Below are 17353 nucleotides of genomic sequence, written 5' to 3' on the forward strand. Positions count from 1 at the left end.
GGAAGGAAAGCCGGCTTTGCGAATCAGGCCCCCAACAAGCACTCAACTCTTGTGTAAAAGGGGTCTCGATCTGGACCGTCTCTTAAAAGTAGGGAGCCTTCCTCGCACCCAGGCATTAGAATAAATCTGGGCAAAAGGCAGCCTTCCAGGTGTTCCTGGACTATAGCTCTCATCATCATCATCATCTCATCATCCTTAGTGAGAGGTGAGGAAGGCTGGGATCTGGAGCCCCACAACATCTGGAGGGCTGAACTCCGTGTAGGGTGCAGACACGGAGAGGGACGGAGCCCAGCCCGTACCGGATCGTGGGTGGGATGGGTTCAGGATACAGTTGGCATTTCTACTTCTTCTGATATCAGCTCCATTTGAAAAACAAGAAAGAAAGAAAAATACACTTCAGCTTCCATGCATTTTTCATGAAAGAGTAAGTGAAAAAGGCATAAAACACTCTGTGAACAACTTTTGAGATTTACTGTCCTGATTTGCACATGACAAACAAGTTCATCATCATCATCATCATCATTTGAGAGCTGCAGAGCTAGAAGGAACCCTGTAAACCATCAACTCCAGCCCTTTTTAAGGTGGCCCAGTGGGGGAATCAGACTCCCGACCTCTGGCTCCACAGCCAGAGGCCTAAACCACTGGGTCATCCAGATGTTGCAAAGTACATCTGTCGATAAGCGCATCTCAAAACCCTCGGGATGCGAAGGAAGCCAGCCCAAACCCAAACCCACCTGGTTCCTCTTCCACGTTAAGCAAAGGAATGTCATCGTCCAGATAAGGCAACGATTCCGGTCCCGGTCCACTGGCAGACTCCGAGGAGACGAACAGGCCATCGGAGACGTGCAAGGTGCTCTCTTTGACGCATTTCTGGCTGCAGCTGCAGTGAAAGGAGGAACCCAAGCCACATCAGCCAGATTCTGGAGGCAGGCATGCTTCACTGCACAGGGACTTCGGGGGAATGCCTGGGAACGAGGCGGGTATCGGGTGCACGGCATGTGCAAGCGATTCCTGCCACGAATGCACGGAGACGGAGTGGTGGGAAAGCTGAGGTTTGGGGGAATGGAAAGATACGACCACAACTACACCCGGCCTGCCTAGAGATGCTCCTCTTTCTTCTTGGACAACACCCAGCAAAAGAGGGATGGGGTGGAGAACAGGGTGGGAGCAGAAATGAAAAGAAAGGTCCCCCCACTGGGAGGAGATGGGAGTCAGCCTGGCGCAAGGTCCCATCTGGGGTGGCTCCTTCTGCAGGCCTCACCTGGCCTGGCAGGCGTCCTCTAAAGGGGACAAATAGAGAGACCAAATGCCCAGCGCGGCTGGCATGGTGAACAGGACGGCCACCCAACAGCAGGAAACGATCAGCGACATGAAGAGGCCGAAGTCGTGCACGGCTGGGATCTGCCGAGAGAGGAGAGAGAGAGGCAAAAAGGCACCCAAGGTCTATTTAAAAAAATCATGGCCATCTTGGAACGGCACAGCCGGAAGGGACCCTCTAGATCATCCAGTCCAGCCCCTGTCGAGGAGGCCCTGTGAGGATTTGAACTCCAAACCTCTAGTTCAGCAACCGGAGGCTCAAACCCCTGAGCTTTCCAGCTCTTCCAGTGGAAGGGAAAGAACTGAAAAGGTCAACACAGACATTCAAGAATTAACAGAGCCAGAGGGCATGGAGGACGGACCCACAAAGTTTCATAATTTAGATTTGCAAAATGAACGAGCCTCGCTTCTTTTTCATGGCAAACGCAAATGGAGAGCGCTGCCATAATCTTAGCTAAAACCTGGGATGCGGTGGGGCTCACTCAAGACTGTGTACAAAATTCCCCAAATTCTTAACCGAATCAGTCTTATTTGTATTAATTTGCATGAAACCCAGATCAACTCTGGGTTTCAACTCGGTAGGGCTGGATTTACTCCTGGGTGAAGGATCTTTACAAGCAGATTCAGTATGAGTGCATGAACTGAACTGCATGAGACTGCATGGGTTTTAGCAAATTTACAAATAAAAATTCGAGGCACACAAACCAGAGGTGGGCATGAACCACCGAACCAGACGCTTGTGCCGATTCGTTTCTTGGTCCAAAAAGGTGTTTGGTGCTTCCCAGCCACACCTCCTCCAGCAGGCGCCCACTCCAAGGTAGTCCCATGGTTTCTCTGCTCTGCCTCCTCTGGGCACTGCCCCTGAGTGGGCGCCTGCTGGAGGAGGCGGGGCTGGGAACCGCCAAAAACCTGATCGGCCAAGAAACAAACAGGCATGAACCACTGGCGGGACAGTTCTTGCTCCCCTCTAATGCTGAGCCTTAAAGCTGTCTGTCTGAAACCGAGCAGGTTGTCTTTCCCTGGTAGGGCTTCATCGTGCCAAAGAGTACCAGGGGGCCTCCATCCAAAAATGAAAAAGTTTGAGCCATTCTGGCATCGTTCGCACGCCAAAAGGAAGCTAAACTAAATCCAGGCTTCCTCCCTGGAACCATTAGCAGGGAAAGGGAGAGGTTCTGGGCCCACCTGGGAGAAAATGTTGGCAGCGTACGCAGCGGCGGTGGTCAAGGACGTAAAGAAGGTGGCTTTGCCAGCCGTCTGGATGGTGTGGATCATCCGAAGGTTCGGGTCTTTCAGGTGGGTGGCCTGCCGGTAGGTGTTGATGAAAACGAAGACATCGTCCACCCCTGGGACAAAAAGGAAAGAGAGAATAATCATCTTAGGGCTGCAGAGATGGAAGGGACCCTGTGGGTCATCTAGTCCAGCCCTTGTCAAGGAGGCACAGCAAGGACTCGAACTCACAATCTCTGGCTCCTCAGCCAGAAAGCTAAACCCAAGCAATCCAGCAGTAAATCCAAGCAGACGTAACGCGAGCCCATCATCTTTCCACATCCATTCACAATTGTATTAAACCCAACACCAAAGCGCCCGTGAAATTCCGCACTGCTGTCCGAATCTTTTTTTAAAAAAAAAACCCTCAAACACCAGCAAAATAACAACCGTGACATTCATCTCTTCTCCGTGGCTGCCGAATTTCCCCACCTCGTTTCGAAACAGGCATTTCTGGATTGCACATTATGAATGCCAGACGGGAGCCTTTTCTCTCTTTTTTAATAACAATAACTGGGTGGCTTTCTAATTACTTTTTAACCTCTGTCATAAATACCCAATCGCTCTGCGGCACTGTTCCATTCTCTCCCCGAGTCTCCTTTTATTGCTTTTTATAATTGTTTTGCTGTGATTTTCATGGCAGGGGAAAGAAACATTTTTATGGCGAATGACACGGGGATGTCTATTAGGAAGATAGGGGCATAAATCTTCTTGAATGAACTTACGCCCCCCCCCCCAATATCTTGTGCTAAGTCACTTTCTCCCAGGAAGGCCAAAGTCCTTACTATAGTCTTCCTTTTTTTACTCGTTTGTGGTGGGGTGCAAAGCCATTAGGGACCGATGGAAGATAAAGGAGCTTTGTGAGTTTATCGGGAGTATCTGTAGCACATCTGTACAGCATCTGTCTTGTCTTTACACTGGATTTATGCATCTCACCTTCCCCCTTTTTCAACCTCTCAGGTGACAACCCAGTAACTACTTTATAGAGAATAAGCCCCACTGAACTCAAGGAAGCTCTGAATCAAAACATCAGCTTTGAATCAGAAGGTATTAAATGTAATTCAAAGATGCCCAGTTTGCAAAATCTACGGCACTTGTTATTCCTTCCCATTGGGTAGTAATTTTAAAAAAACTCAATTAAACCATGGCTTTCGAAACTGAGAAAGGTATTAAAGGATAATCTCACATCTTTTCCTGATTAAATCAGCTCTGCTTCTAATTGGGAAGCTCCCTACCTGGTCTGTTTTGACCGTTAATTGGGTGTCAACATGTACAGGGTTGCAATGTTACTCAGGGAAGGTTAAGGAAACTTACCAATTCCTACAATGACAAATGCTGCCACTCCATTTAAAATGCCTAGATACTGGATCCCAAACACCACGTGGTATAGGAAGAGGGCCACGAGGCAGCTAAGGCCGATGCTAGCAATCCCAAAGAAAGACAGGAACACTAGAGGGCGAGAGAGAGAGAGCAGAGAAGAGTCACAGATATTTTTCAGAAGGAACGTGCCAAAAGCAGGTTCTGACATGCTTGGCCATCGCTTGAACACTCACAGACTGCACAAAACGACAGCAACAACCGCCTTGTTGCAGACTTCTAAAAAATCAAAAGCACGAGATGGGTTCTTCTCATCCTCTTTTAAATCACCCATCAGCCCTTCTGTGCTTGTGTGTATATATATACTTAGCTTCTCCCTCCAGTGCAGCAAAACTCTTCCCCATCTTTGCAGCTTCCCTTTCACTCAACTTCGTAAATCGCAGCAGAGGTGACAAACCTCTGGCCATGCCCGAGGAACCCTTGGAACTCCTCACCACTTGATGAAGTATAGAGAGGCATGCGGTGGCCATGTACCTGAACAAGAAGCCAGGATGTAGACCAGGACGGCGATGCAGCTGCTGCTGATGAACGCCAGCAGCATGTCATTGTTGAAAGTCTTCCGGACTTCGTAGTCGAACAGATCTGTCCCGCCGTAAAGCACTTGAACTTTGCTAGGGAGAAACAGCGGGGGATGAATTAGGAACTTACGATTCTCACATTTTTGGAGTCACTATGTTGGCATGTCACCCCCTAATGCCTGGCTTTTGGGGGGGCAGATTTTGGAAGGGGGGCCCTTTTGCACTTTGAAGCATAGGTTTTCAAGAAGAATTGGTTGCCAAAATCCTCCCGCTGATTTACACCAGCATAAGGGCAATGGTGTAAATGGCACGAGTGAGCCCCCACTTGCTTCTCCAGTTGGCACCCCTCATGGGCTTTGGAAGAGCAATATCTTTATATTGTGTGTGTGTGTGTGTGTGTGTGTGTGTGTGTATAATAGGTAGAAACCTAATTCAGCAAGAGCACAAGAATTTAAATCCAGAATCGTAAACTCTTGATGTCCTAGTCCTACATGGATAGATTTGCAAGTTTTGGGATCTCCCACAACCAATGTTTTCAAAAGAGCTCATGCTGATAGGGAGATTTGTGGTTAATTTTAATTTCTAGCTTTCGGTCGCTCGACATTAAAGCTTAGATCCCTGGCTGAACCTTCTCCGAGCCGAGAGGGAACAGCGGGAGAGATTTCTCCAACCCCCCCGAGATGGTTGAGTCGGGAGAAAATCCCCGCCGATGATGGGAAACCTCCGCCTGCTCTTCTCCCAAAATCGGATGGATTAGAGTCTTTGCAGAATGATTTTCCAAGGAGAGAGAGAGAGAATGAACATCCCGAATAAATTTTCAGCTTTCTCTCTAGAGTGCCGTTCTCCGGCGCCAGGGCCAAAAACAGTTTTATAAATCAGTGCAAAAACGGGGCATAAGAAGCAGGACGCATTCACGCATCGCAAGCACCTGAGATGGAAAGCTGAACGAGTGCCTATATCGGGGCTCGTTGCCAAGGAAGAGAGAGGGAGCACAGCTAATCCCAGATAATTACGTCAAGGGAGACAATAGAGCCGGTGCAGAAGAGCCGCCGGGAGACACCCTTCCCGGGAATCTGGCCAACCTCCCGCTGTATTTCTCCAGCCTCAAGCATCTGTTTCGGGAACAGGGCGATATCCTGCCTGCTACGGCCCCGCAGAGCATGGATCCGTTCTGGGGCACAGGCTCAGCTGGCCAAGTTTTGGCCCTCCATGGGAGACGAGCCTGTTGGAGGTTTGCTCTCTCGGGCCAGGCAGACCTTGTCTCCTGAAGACGCCACCTGCTAAGCACTGGGAGTCAACTGAGCCTGCAGGATACCTCGGAGGTTGGTCGGTCTGCTCCGCACAAGGTAGACTCAGACCTCCTGGCCCTGTCTCTCTCTCTCTCGACAGGAGACAGACTGGGGGTCCAGAAGACCTCTACCTGCTCAGTGGTGAAGATGCAACCAGGAACGTGGATCCTGAACTGGACCAGTTGTTGGTGACACCATTGAAGTTTGCCTCTGAGGGCAGGAGATCCTGCCCTACACAGAGTGCTTAGACCAGCCCCTAGGCCACCTGAAAGCCACTTCTACCTCCAGCACGGAGCAGATAAGACCATCCCAGGCTGACCTCTGGTCCAGAGGGCAGATCCTCAGGAAGTCTAGTCATCTCGTTCAGCTAAGAAGGACCAGGTCTCCATCACCCCCACCCCCACCAAACCGCTGGACCACCACGGACGTCTTGGTGCATCTTCTGCTGTGCCTTTTCACTGCAAACCATGGTCTCCCTCACCTGGTGGACTGTTTGGCTAATAAGGCCACGTAGGTGACCACGAAACTCTGGAATTTCCTGCGCTGCTCCTCCCACCGATCCTCCACCGAAGAGTAGCTGGGCAGGGGGGCGCCGAAGAGGATCTCGCTGCGTAAGAGGGAGCTTTTCATGTTTTCTGCCGACAGGCCCTCGTCCACGTACCAGTAGAACTCCGGGTGGGTCATGGCTAACTCTAGGGAACCTAGAGAGAGGCGGAGAACCGGCTGATTTTCGGAAGGACCAGACGCTAAAGGCAGAGGTTGCTTAATACCCCCCCCTCCACCGCACCCATCAACAGAGACAAACCACGGCTATAAGCAGCTCACCACCATCACTGCTAGACAGAATAAGGAGCCTAGAACATTCAAAACGGGCGATCCTGCCTTCTCTTTTCCTCTGCCCTCCTCATCGCTTGTTCTTCTAGTTCTGTGTCTTTTTCGACTGCAATTCTGAACAGATGGATGGTCTCATCTTTGCTGCAAGCCAAGCTGCTTTCAGAGTTTGTTTCCCCCACTATCCTTCCCAGAAGAGCCCATCTGGATGGCCTTGGGCAAGTTGCACCATTCGACGGCACCCACAGAAAGGAAGGGGAAACCGCTTCCCCTGTATGGATGAGGGGATTGGTTACAAGCCCTTCCCCCTCAGCTGATGCCGTAAACCACAGATAATGCGTAGCAAATGCTGTACATAGTATGATAAAAGAAAGAAACCCAGAAAAAAAAGTATTTTCACTTGGATTAGCAGAACTGGCCACTAGAGGGAGCGAGAGATCATATCAGACAATACACAACATGGTCTCTGGCTCCCTCTAGTGGCAGGTTCTGGTAAATACATTGTAAAAATACATATTTCTAGTTTTTTAAAAAATACATATATTTTTTAATATTTCCCAAGGAGAAGTGAACCCGCAGATACTGATTCTGCAGATAGGAGCTCCTACTCTCTCCCTAGAGAACCCTGAAAAAGGATTGCCATAAGTCAGGACTGACTTGATGGCATTTGATGGTTATCAACTAGTGCCATACATTGTCGTCTCCAACGATTTACGCCATTCCCTAGCCCGCCGCTGCTCACCTCGTATGTCAGCCAGATCCTGACCAAGGCCGTCATAGTAGATCTTCCCGCCTCTCTCCGTGGGGAAGAAATAGGTCATGAGAGAGCTTGGAGGAGAGCAGTACGAATAAGATCCCAACGGGAGGTCCTTCAGAACCTCGTGGGGCTTCCAGCAGAACTGCTGGAAACGAGGGTGGTCCATCATCCTGCGCTCAATCTCATGGATGGTGAGCAGGCGCTCGGAGGTGAAGATGTTGTTCTCGGCGTCGCCCCGGGCGAGGAAAATGAGCTCGATTCGCCAGTGTGCGTGGCTTTGCGTGTTGGCACTCGCAACCGCGTTGGGATACTCCCAGTGGGGCGGGAGGTTCCGTGGCCGACGGGTGGTCCGGTTGGCCAGATTCGGTGGGGTTGGAGGAGGAGGAAGAGGGGGATGAACCCTCCCCAGGGCCGCGCTCCGGCGCCCCCGCCTGACGCCCGCCAGCCGCGAGGCGTTGCGGCGGAGGTTCTGGAGCTGTTCGAAGATCAGCTTCTGCAGGGTCTCGGAGTTGAAGTCCGCCACGTCCCGGCGGCTGCGTCCCCAGGAGCCGAACTGCGACTTGAGGGCCGAGGCGAGGGCGTCAAAGCGCTGGGAGGACTCGTGGTTCCGGATCTCAAAGGCATTGTATGAGATGTCGATGTCCAGGGCGGGGTAGTGCAGGAACATCGCCAGGGTCAAGGCGGCCGGAATGGCGCAGCCCAAGAAGAGGACGAGCCCGGCGGAGTAGGGATTGGTGAAGACCAAACCTACCACGTTCCAAAAACTTGAGGTCAACACCGCAGGGCCCGGCGTGACCCGGGGCTTGGGATTCCACCGGCATGTCCCGCAGAGACGGGGCCCTTCCACCCTCTTGCACGGGCCGAAGGCCCCCTCCTCGTCCTCGTTCAGCCAGCTGCCTTGGAATAAAGGGTCCTCCTCGGTCTCCATCCTGAACGTCTGCATCAACAGCCAAAAAACAAAAACAAAAAACAAAAAAGGCATGAGCCACAAAGCCAGAACAAGTGGGTGGGATTCCCCACCGTCATCATCTTAGAACTGTAGAGCTGGAAGGAATCATCCGGTCTAGCCCCTGTCCTGGAGGCCCTGTGGGGATTCGAACTCCAAACCTATCTGGCTCCACAGCCAAAGGCCTTGACTACAAGGCTCTCTAGCAGTCCCATGACCATTTCCAGTCCCCTGATCATCCTTGTTGCCCTCCTCTGAACTTGTTCCAGTTTGCTGGCATCCTTCTTAAAGTGTGGTGTCTGGAACTGGACACAGGTCTCAAGATGAGGCCGAACCAATGCCAAATAGGGAGGAACTTGTACCTCGTGGGATTTGGAGACTATACTTCTGTTAAAGCATCCTAAAATCACATTGGCCTTTTTTGCAACCACGTCACACTGTTGGCTCATATTCAGCTTGTTGGCTGTGATCAACAACAATGAGACACAGCCAAGCAGAAGTTTTATATACACTAGCAATCAGTGGATCGGCCCCATCAGGGAAAGAGGAACAGAAATGGGTTCTTTGGGACCAAAAAATCCCGGAAATGTGGGGAACAGAAGCACTTTACACTACAACATTTTATTACAACCCATTCTTTGTTTTCCTCCCCTTTTTTCTTACTTTCTCGAAGCAAATCAAACAGCTTAACTATGAACATTTAGTTCTTTCTAGTAAGCCCTTTAAACAAAATCCGTTGTTTCTTCCCACTTCTTGACAAAATTCTACCCTGGCTACGAATATCAGCATGTTAACCAATTCTCAAGGTTTCATGCACCTTCATTTTCCTCTAACAAAAAGCCTTCAGTAAAAACATCTGACTGAGGGCAACAGTGACACATCATAGATTACATCCCTAATACCTTCATCAGAAGAAACCTTTTCTCCAAAAAGCTGCTGATCTACATGAAAAGCAGAATAAGGAGAGAGAGAGGTCGTGTCAAATGCTACCTATTCCATGCAAATGATCAGCGCCAAAGCATTATTTTCTTCCTAATTAAGAAGAGCCTTCAAATAGTGCTCAGTGCATCTCCTACGGACCTGAGTGAATGTGACATCTGCAGCTGGACATTGCATAGCTTCTACCCCGTTGTACAACAGAGCTTGGAAAGGGAGTTTGAAAAAAGTAATTAGTAATGAAGCTCCTGAAAAAGGAATGAGTTACTATTCCAGTTACATTTCAACAAACTCTGCCTGCTGAAGAAGAGTGTAGAGTTTGGAAGCCTCTCATTGCTTTGGAACAATTCAATTTTTCAAATTCACCGAGGCACCACTAAGAAACATTATGAAGCACGAGGACAAGGCGTCACCTAACTCTTTTTATCATACAACTGTAACTATTTTTAGTGGTTTTTATGGTGTGTGCTTGTGTGTTTTGTCTCCCTATTTACATATGTTTCATAACACAGGCCACCGGCTTCTGGCATTCCGTTTTTTTAAGAAGTAACTAAAAATAATTATCACAGTTACCTTTCAATTTTGAGAAAGAGTGGCTTGTTCAAATCGTAATGCCAATGGCAATTAATTGCTGGGAGGGTTAGGAACCAGAGCAGCCAGGGAGACACCCCCCAAAAGGAGAATCAAAGAATCTATCAATCAGCACTAAAAGGCATAAGCTTTTTATAATAACACATCTCGTTAGGGAAGACTGTGGTGAGCCAGCCTATCCCTCTCCTGCTGAGTCCACAGCCCCAGAAAAGTAACTTCAGGGGCTCTCTGATCTCCCTCTGTCTAGTTCTTTACATTTCAATTAGGGGATGATGACTGATCAGTGCTGCTGAAAAAAGAACATTTCAGGTTCTCAATCCACTCGGTATTCCCTTATGAGGCTTTGCCACTTTGCTGAAGCTAATTGCAGCTAATCGATGGGCAGCCAGGGCAGAACTCCCGTGTGTCTTTGTCACAGGGGCAGCCAAGACAGACCCGGCTTCTCATCCATTCGCCGCAATTAGCCGCGGCCGATGCATCTCAGTGGAAATGCTAAGATCCTTACAGAACCTCCGTCCAGCTAGTCATCAGCCTCCTTCCAACTCCCATCGCTCCTTTCTTCTAAAATCTGGGCTCTTCTTTTTTGGGTGGGTGGGGGAATAAAAAGGGGGAAAAAGTGGCATCAAGGGAGAAAGGGAGGAATCCCCCCCCATCTAAACATCACTTTGGAGAGTTTTTTTTTTTTTTTTTTTTTTTTTTGCCTTGGCTGCTTCCATCATCTGGGGAGGTTTTTAATTTAGCAGCCTCCCTCCAGCCTGTCTCCCTCCGAACCCTTTTATGCATCAGGATGAAATATGCCAAGGTTTTCCTTCCCGCACTCTCATTAAGGCCGAAAGTAGGTCTCTCACTTTCTCCGGGTTCTCAGATTTATAACCTTATTTACGCTCCGAGCTGCAACAAACATGGGGGGGGAGTCACAACGACGAGGGCTTTTTCTCTCCTCTCGCTTGGCACACCCGCCCCAGAGCATCTGGTGATGGGGCGCCGGGCCAGAGACGTGACAGATGAGAAGGATCTAGCATCTATGTTGCAGAGTTCTGAATTTCTGGTAAAATTTCCATTGCTGCGCAGTAGAAGTATAGAGACTCAGAGAGAAAGAGAGCTATAAGTCCCTCAAAGAGTCCACCCCTTTCTCCTTAAATGGCTCTTAAGGTCTTCATAACATACAAAAACATTTCCTTACGTACAGTCGTAAACAGATCAACAGCAAACAAACAAAGCAACCAACCTACTAACTGAGTTTTCTAACACACTTCCGCAAACCAAGGAGAGGGAAAGAGAACTGTAAGTGGAGAGGCGGAGCTCTTTTGGAATTCTGAGACAGGAAGGAATGATTGATGAACGCTGGAGAGATTGACAGCCGCTCCAGAGAGCCCAGAAAGGTCTCTCCTAGTCAAACAAACTAATGTTCAGGCAACATGCGAGGTTGTAAAAACTCCAGCATCGAATGGGATGTATCTCCATGGTGTGAGCCATGTTGAGCCCTAACAGCAGGGTATCTAGGCTAGCTTGGGGATTCAGGGTAACTTCTCTCCAAGCTTAGAACGACGGCGTGCCTCCATGGACTGCTGAAAAGACCGTGTTCCATTTCCCGGATTCCATCAAGAATTAAAATTTTGAATCCCGCTAGATTCCCACCCTTCTCCAATCCTTGCTTTCATGGTCTCATTTTTCTGACCCTCTAACCACTGTACTGCATGACCCTTCCTGGCAGCTCTCTTTCTGAAAATTAAACCCAGCCGGAGAGCCCCAGATCCGACACCCATCCTGAAGCCCCAGTAAATTGGAATCGAAGCACCCAACAGCTGAGCCGTTCCTTCCTGCGGCTCTAACTCTGTTATCTTTCCCTTGTTAATTTTCTCAGTGGCAAGGTTCCTTCTGCAGCTTGACCCGAGAAGTCGTGAGCAATTTCCAAACACCGCCAGGAACCAATTTCGAAAGCTTCACCTTTCGCGAGGCTCCCACTTTTGACAGGGCGCCAAAGGGGAGATGAGAGCAAATCCTGCCTCCCCCCCAACCCTCCCCCGGGCGCTGGGGAGAGGCAGCCAGCCCCAGCGGTGCCTCAACGGGCAAAATTAGCAATAGATACATTGACAGCAATGATATATATAAATCCAAAAGAAACCCTTAAGGTGGATTCTTTTCTCTTTGGTCAGACAGGGCACCAAAGCAGAAGAGAAAATGTGAAAATATAAAGAAGAGCCCCCAATTAAATATGTATAGGGAACACCGTTTGGGCCTATCCACCCGCCCACTTCTGCCAAGGTTTCACCACCGAAATGGAGACGATGTAATATAGAATTCCTGGCATTTCACCCAGCAGGGAAAAGCAAGACAGGGCCTGTAAGGGCAAAAGAAGTGGAAAGCAAACCCCATCCTCCACAGCTCGAATGGGAGTTGTAGTCCAAGGGGTTCGGAGCCTGCCATGCCTGGGAAGGCTTCGCTGGAGGACTGTAAAATAGAATGGCTTGGCCACCAAATAAAAGCAGACATGCAGAAAATTCCAAATACATAAGTACTTTTATATAAAAAAGCACACACATAACATACAATCAACATGCGGGTTTCCTTGAAATGGTGGCAGCTGGTTCTTAGTGAGGATTAGAGCAGAATTAGAGAAAATTACAGATGGTAATCTTTTAAATTTTCATTAAAGCCCCATTACATTATGGCTCTCATTTAATAAAACTGTGTGACCCTCCCTCCCGAGAGAGACAGAGAGGCACCTCCTTCATACAAATAAATAGGTCAAAATACAGACTTGACACCTGACCCTCCTTGTTCAGGAGCAGTCTACCCAGCTGGCCACCTGGGCCTGGCAAAAGAGACAGGCTTGGCTGAACTGCAAGGGCTCCGATGTTTTGCTGTCTCCCCGAATGTCTCCACTCCACCAAGCCCATGGAACTCAGACTGTCACGGCACTTTTGAAGCTGAGGCTCTCCTACTTTGGGCCATGAAGAGCAATGAACACTTTAGTGCCTACGAGGAAAAACAAGACACAACCAGCTCCTCTGAACCAGTCCCTGTATGGGGCTGGTTCAGCAGCCGGCAACCCCTCCCCTTGGCCTCGCAGGCGCCACCCCCCCCCCCACGTCCAGGTCCTTGGAGACGCTAAATAAAGGGAGGCAACCCGACCCACCCTCTTTCCGCCGGTCCAGCAATGTTGGCTAAGTCATCCTCCCCGCAGCCCGGTTGCAATTGTGGAGGCTGATTGGAATAAATGCTCCATTAGTTGTTTTTAAGGTGCCGCAGAGCTAGAAACAGGGAAAGGGGGAAGAGGGGGAATCCTGCCGCCTGCACTTTTTCCCTCTCTCAGCCCCGCGAAACAGCCGAGGGTGACGACGTCTCCTTCTGTAAAACAAGGATGGAGTTGACATACCGGGTGTCCAAAACCCAAGAAATTACGAGGGTGGCGCCATTCTCGTCCCCCCTCCCCACTCCATATTCCCATCATTTAAACCAGGACAGGACAGTCACCCAAAATGCAAAAGAGGCTTGTTTTTAAAAAACATATTTGCTGTGGAGTGTGGGTTCTGTGATCCACACAGAGACACACAACCCCACCTTTAGCTCACAGGGCAGAGGCCCCGGGTTCAACCGGTCTTTTGCAGGTGCCCCCAGCTGCTGGGTGGGCCCTGGGGACTGCCCTCCACCCCGACCAAAGGACGCCGAGATTTGGGGAAGGCTGTCTTATTGGGTAGTGGTAAATTTGAATAAAGGGACCAAACAGACCCAGTATCGGTGCAGCATGGTTTCCCATGTTTCGGTGATGGGTTATGACGCTCTTGGGTTAAGTAAGGGGTAGGCGTATGCTCATGTTTCCATCATCCACCTTGCTGGCAGAATCGGGGCCTTTTAGATGGTTTGAAAAACTGGACACAACAAAGAGACGAGATGTGGATGAATGAATCTCCGCATCGCGTGCCCTCTGTTGCGAGGAACCGTCACGTTGCCTCCAGTTTCTGGCGACCCTATGAATGAGTGATTTCCAAAATGTCCTGTTTCAACAGCTCCATTCAGCTTCTATAGATTCAAGCTTGTGGTTTCTTGAGGGAATCAATCCATCTCGCATGTGGTCTTCCTCTTATCCTGCTACCTTCAGCTTTTCCCAGCTTTATTGTCTTTTTAAAGAGAATCTTGCCTTCTCCTGATGTGTCCAAAGTAGGAGGGCCTCAGCTTCAACGTCTTGGCCTCCAGACATAGTTCAGGCTTGATTTTCTGGAGGACCCACTCCTCTCAGATAATCTGGGGAAGCTTCTAACCCCACCACCTTCAAAGTTGTGTGTGTATATGTAGGGCAGCTTGGCTTTTATACGCAACCACGTCCCTCCAAACTCTGTGCAGCCCAAGCGTACAGCTTCAGCCGACGGTGTAGCCAGGCAGAAAACAGGGAGGTATTAAAATATTAGTTCAGCTGGCTGAGCAACAGCTCCGAAGCCACAAAGCAGGTTTAGGGAGGAGTGGGGGGGGGAGAGATGGAGAGGCTTCCCCCCATTAGCCGGTAACATGCCTCAGTGGCCAATTAATTTGACGGGGAAAGGGCTCGGCCACCTGAGGCCAACTTCGGCAGAGCCAGGATTTCAAAGAAATCTCTGATCGCGTACCAGACTTCCAGAAAGCCACAATTGGGAACGCAAGGCTGGGAAGACTTGATGCCTCAGGATTAAAGACTTTCCCCCACAAACCGGACAACAATGGTGCCACTGCGATTCTGCACTAGGTGTCATTTCCAAGCAGTCACCAAGGGCAGACCCAAGCAGAGAGTGTTGCAGTAGTCTGTCCCGGGGGCCATTTGGCGTTTGGGTTCTTTTGTGCCTCTTAAGCAAACAGCATCAGTCCTGTCAGCAGGCGTGAACAATTTCCATCCTAGCTGGTCATTATAAAAATTGTTACTCCAACAATGGGTGGCTTTTATTTTCTTCCTCTGCCCTCCTCCTTGTTTTTCCTTGCGTGCTATGTCTTTCCAATTATATGCCTACCTAGAAAGGGTCTGTTTGGGAGTAGGAGAGATGTAGCTTAAAATGCTTTCAATAAACAAAACAATATGAACATTTATTGTCCTCTAGCAAAGTCTCCAGGATCAGCCTTGATACCCAAAATATGGCCCTGGTTTTACCGCACAGACAGAACAGCTTCTAAACAAACTGAGAAGTCAGTTTCGGGCGAGGAAACCTATCAAACTTCAAAGACATGAACGTCTTCCTCTGGCTTTAAGTGGATCCTCTGAGAATAAAACATTTACCCGCTGATGATCTGGACTCTTTAGCTGTCATTGAACACAGCTGTATTGTCATCGGCGATGCGGCTGAAAGTCCATCATCCTGCTTGTCTGGCAATGCAGGCGACGGAGGGATCGGGGAGGGACGACGGAAGATGGACAGGATGCAAAAGTAAAGCTTACAGCTCTTGCTAAGAGGGTGGGGGCTGCAGAGTTTGGAAGAAGCAGGAGGATAAACAAGGCAGGGTGAGAGGCAGCCACCAAATATGCTCTTATCTGGAAAAAGACGATCCTGTATGAACCATAATCTTAGAATGGCACAGCTGGAAGGGGACCCTCTCTGGATCATCCAGTCCAGCCCCAGGGGGGGATCGAACTCCCAACCTCTGCAGCTAGAGACCTCAACCACTGAGCCATCCAACATAAGAGGCTGGCATTCAGTGCTTGGTTAGAAGGGTGGGGTGTGTCTGTCTGGGGGATTCAGACCAGGTCTTTCAAAGGCAGGCAAACTAAGGGATCCTGAAGGTCATCCAGTCCAGCCCGCTGCCGATGCACAAAACCCACAGCAGGAGATACAGCTGAGGTCCTGACCTGCTTTCTTTGCTCCCATCTGCTGTCTCCCCAAATCTATAGGGTCCAGGAGAGGGGAAACGGGTCAAAAGCAGCCTGTAGACTCTCCCCGGCTGCTCACCCTGAGTGCGGACAAGACGGAGCTAAATGAACATCCACTCCCTCTGAGTTTGTCTCTATCCGTCCTTCTTCGGAATCATTAAGACCTGGAATCTTGGCTTGGTTTTAAACAAAACAGCCCCTCGCCCGGCCTTTAGAGCCCAAGGCGGTGCCCCCATCCAGATAAAACCCAGATTCCAAACCGAATCACACCTAATTCATGTGAAATCTGCCCAGATTCAGTTCTGGGACAAAGTGAATTTACAAATTCGCTTGGAGCTAGCTACATATTAAATCAGACGGAGCGCAAGAATTGCTGGAAAGTTCAGTGGTTTAGCTACTGGGCTACGGAGCCAGAGGTTGGGAGTTTGATTCCCCCACTGGGCCTCCCTGATGGGGGCTGGACTGGATGATCTCTCAGAACCCGTCCAGCTCTGCCATTCTAAGATTACGAATATATTATTATTAATTCGCTCTGGAATAAATCGGGATGCATTTGGCAGCTATGGAACGGCCTCTGTCCCAACCAAAGAGACTGAGCCTTGGGAGTGCTTCTAGCCCAAAAATGCCAACCCAGGCCTGAAGACTTCTCCTGCTGACCTTGGAGAGTTTGGTCAGGAAACCCTCCTTCCCCAGATCCTATAAACACGGGGGGCGGGCATGCAAATATTCCTTGGAGAGGGTGGCTGGGTTCAGCCTTCCCGGTCTCAGAACGGGCTATGTGCTCGGGGTAGGGCGAAAGCAAACCTGAAAATAAGCAAACACTGAAAATAAGATGGAAAAAGAAAAGGATTAGAAGTGTTTGGATCAGAGGAGGTGAGTGAGAGGCGAGAGAAAGGAATAAAATAAACCAGATCCCTCGGTCAATAGACCATTTTGATTGATACCATCTCTCTCACACCAGAAGCCCTTAATCACCTCCTCCAGGTCTATCCAATTACCCTTGAATTACTTCTTTTCTTTCCAGAAGGAAGAAAAGGTTAGCTCACCCAGCCACATGAGAAAGCCTTCCTAAGAACCTCCAAACAGCCTGAGCTGGTTTAGAGACTCCCAAGTCCCCGAGGTTGGTCAAACCTGACCTCTTCTTCTTGGCAGCATCTGGCCGGCGGTTTCCTGCTGGGAAACATCGGAATGCTGCATCTCGGGGTCTTCCTTTCATCTGAAATAAACACACTGAAAGCTAAGCAGGGGCTTCACTGGCAAGCCGAACTGCTCCGTCATGAAAACTCACCGATGTCCTGTCTCTGCTTTTAAGGACGTGCTGCCTATAATGTATCACTTGGGCCATGAAGAGCAAAGAACACTTTAGTGCCTACGAGGAAAAACAAGACACCACCAACTCCTCTGAACCAGCCCCTGTATTCTTCTATTGCCAGCTTGGGCTGGCAGCACACAAGCTTAGCAGGCATCGAACTGCAGCTTGGTAGATGCCCTCCTGCGCCTAATGGCCCAGCCAGCCCTAAGAGATTATAAGAAGCAGATGCAGCACCTGCAAAACCTAGTTCCACAATGAGCTTAAAAGCAAATGATTTCTTAGGATTTTTTTTTTTGCCCTGCGCAGTTGGAATTTGTCACAATGAAGAGGGAACAAAGAGTTTGTGGATTTTTAGAGGCACCCTTACATTGAGAATGAAGAGA

The 17353-nt window shown here is 49.5% G+C and overlaps 1 protein-coding gene across 1 annotated transcript in view; it reads right to left on the minus strand.

The window, feature by feature from the left end:
* Positions 1-17353, minus strand: part of DISP3 (dispatched RND transporter family member 3) — a 31413-nt gene that overhangs the window by 12074 nt on the left and 1986 nt on the right. Inside the window, exons 2-8 of the mRNA XM_072977520.2 lie at positions 7341-8292; positions 6249-6468; positions 4435-4571; positions 3898-4032; positions 2500-2660; positions 1262-1401; positions 735-880 (exon numbers count right to left, since the gene is read on the minus strand). Coding sequence (XP_072833621.2) covers positions 735-880; positions 1262-1401; positions 2500-2660; positions 3898-4032; positions 4435-4571; positions 6249-6468; positions 7341-8283 — 1882 coding nt within the window. The 5' untranslated portion in view covers positions 8284-8292. The remainder of the gene's footprint in view (positions 1-734; positions 881-1261; positions 1402-2499; positions 2661-3897; positions 4033-4434; positions 4572-6248; positions 6469-7340; positions 8293-17353) is intronic.

The sequence above is a fragment of the Pogona vitticeps genome, chromosome 7, assembly GCF_051106095.1.
Source record: "Pogona vitticeps strain Pit_001003342236 chromosome 7, PviZW2.1, whole genome shotgun sequence".
Lineage (NCBI taxonomy): Eukaryota > Metazoa > Chordata > Lepidosauria > Squamata > Agamidae > Pogona > Pogona vitticeps.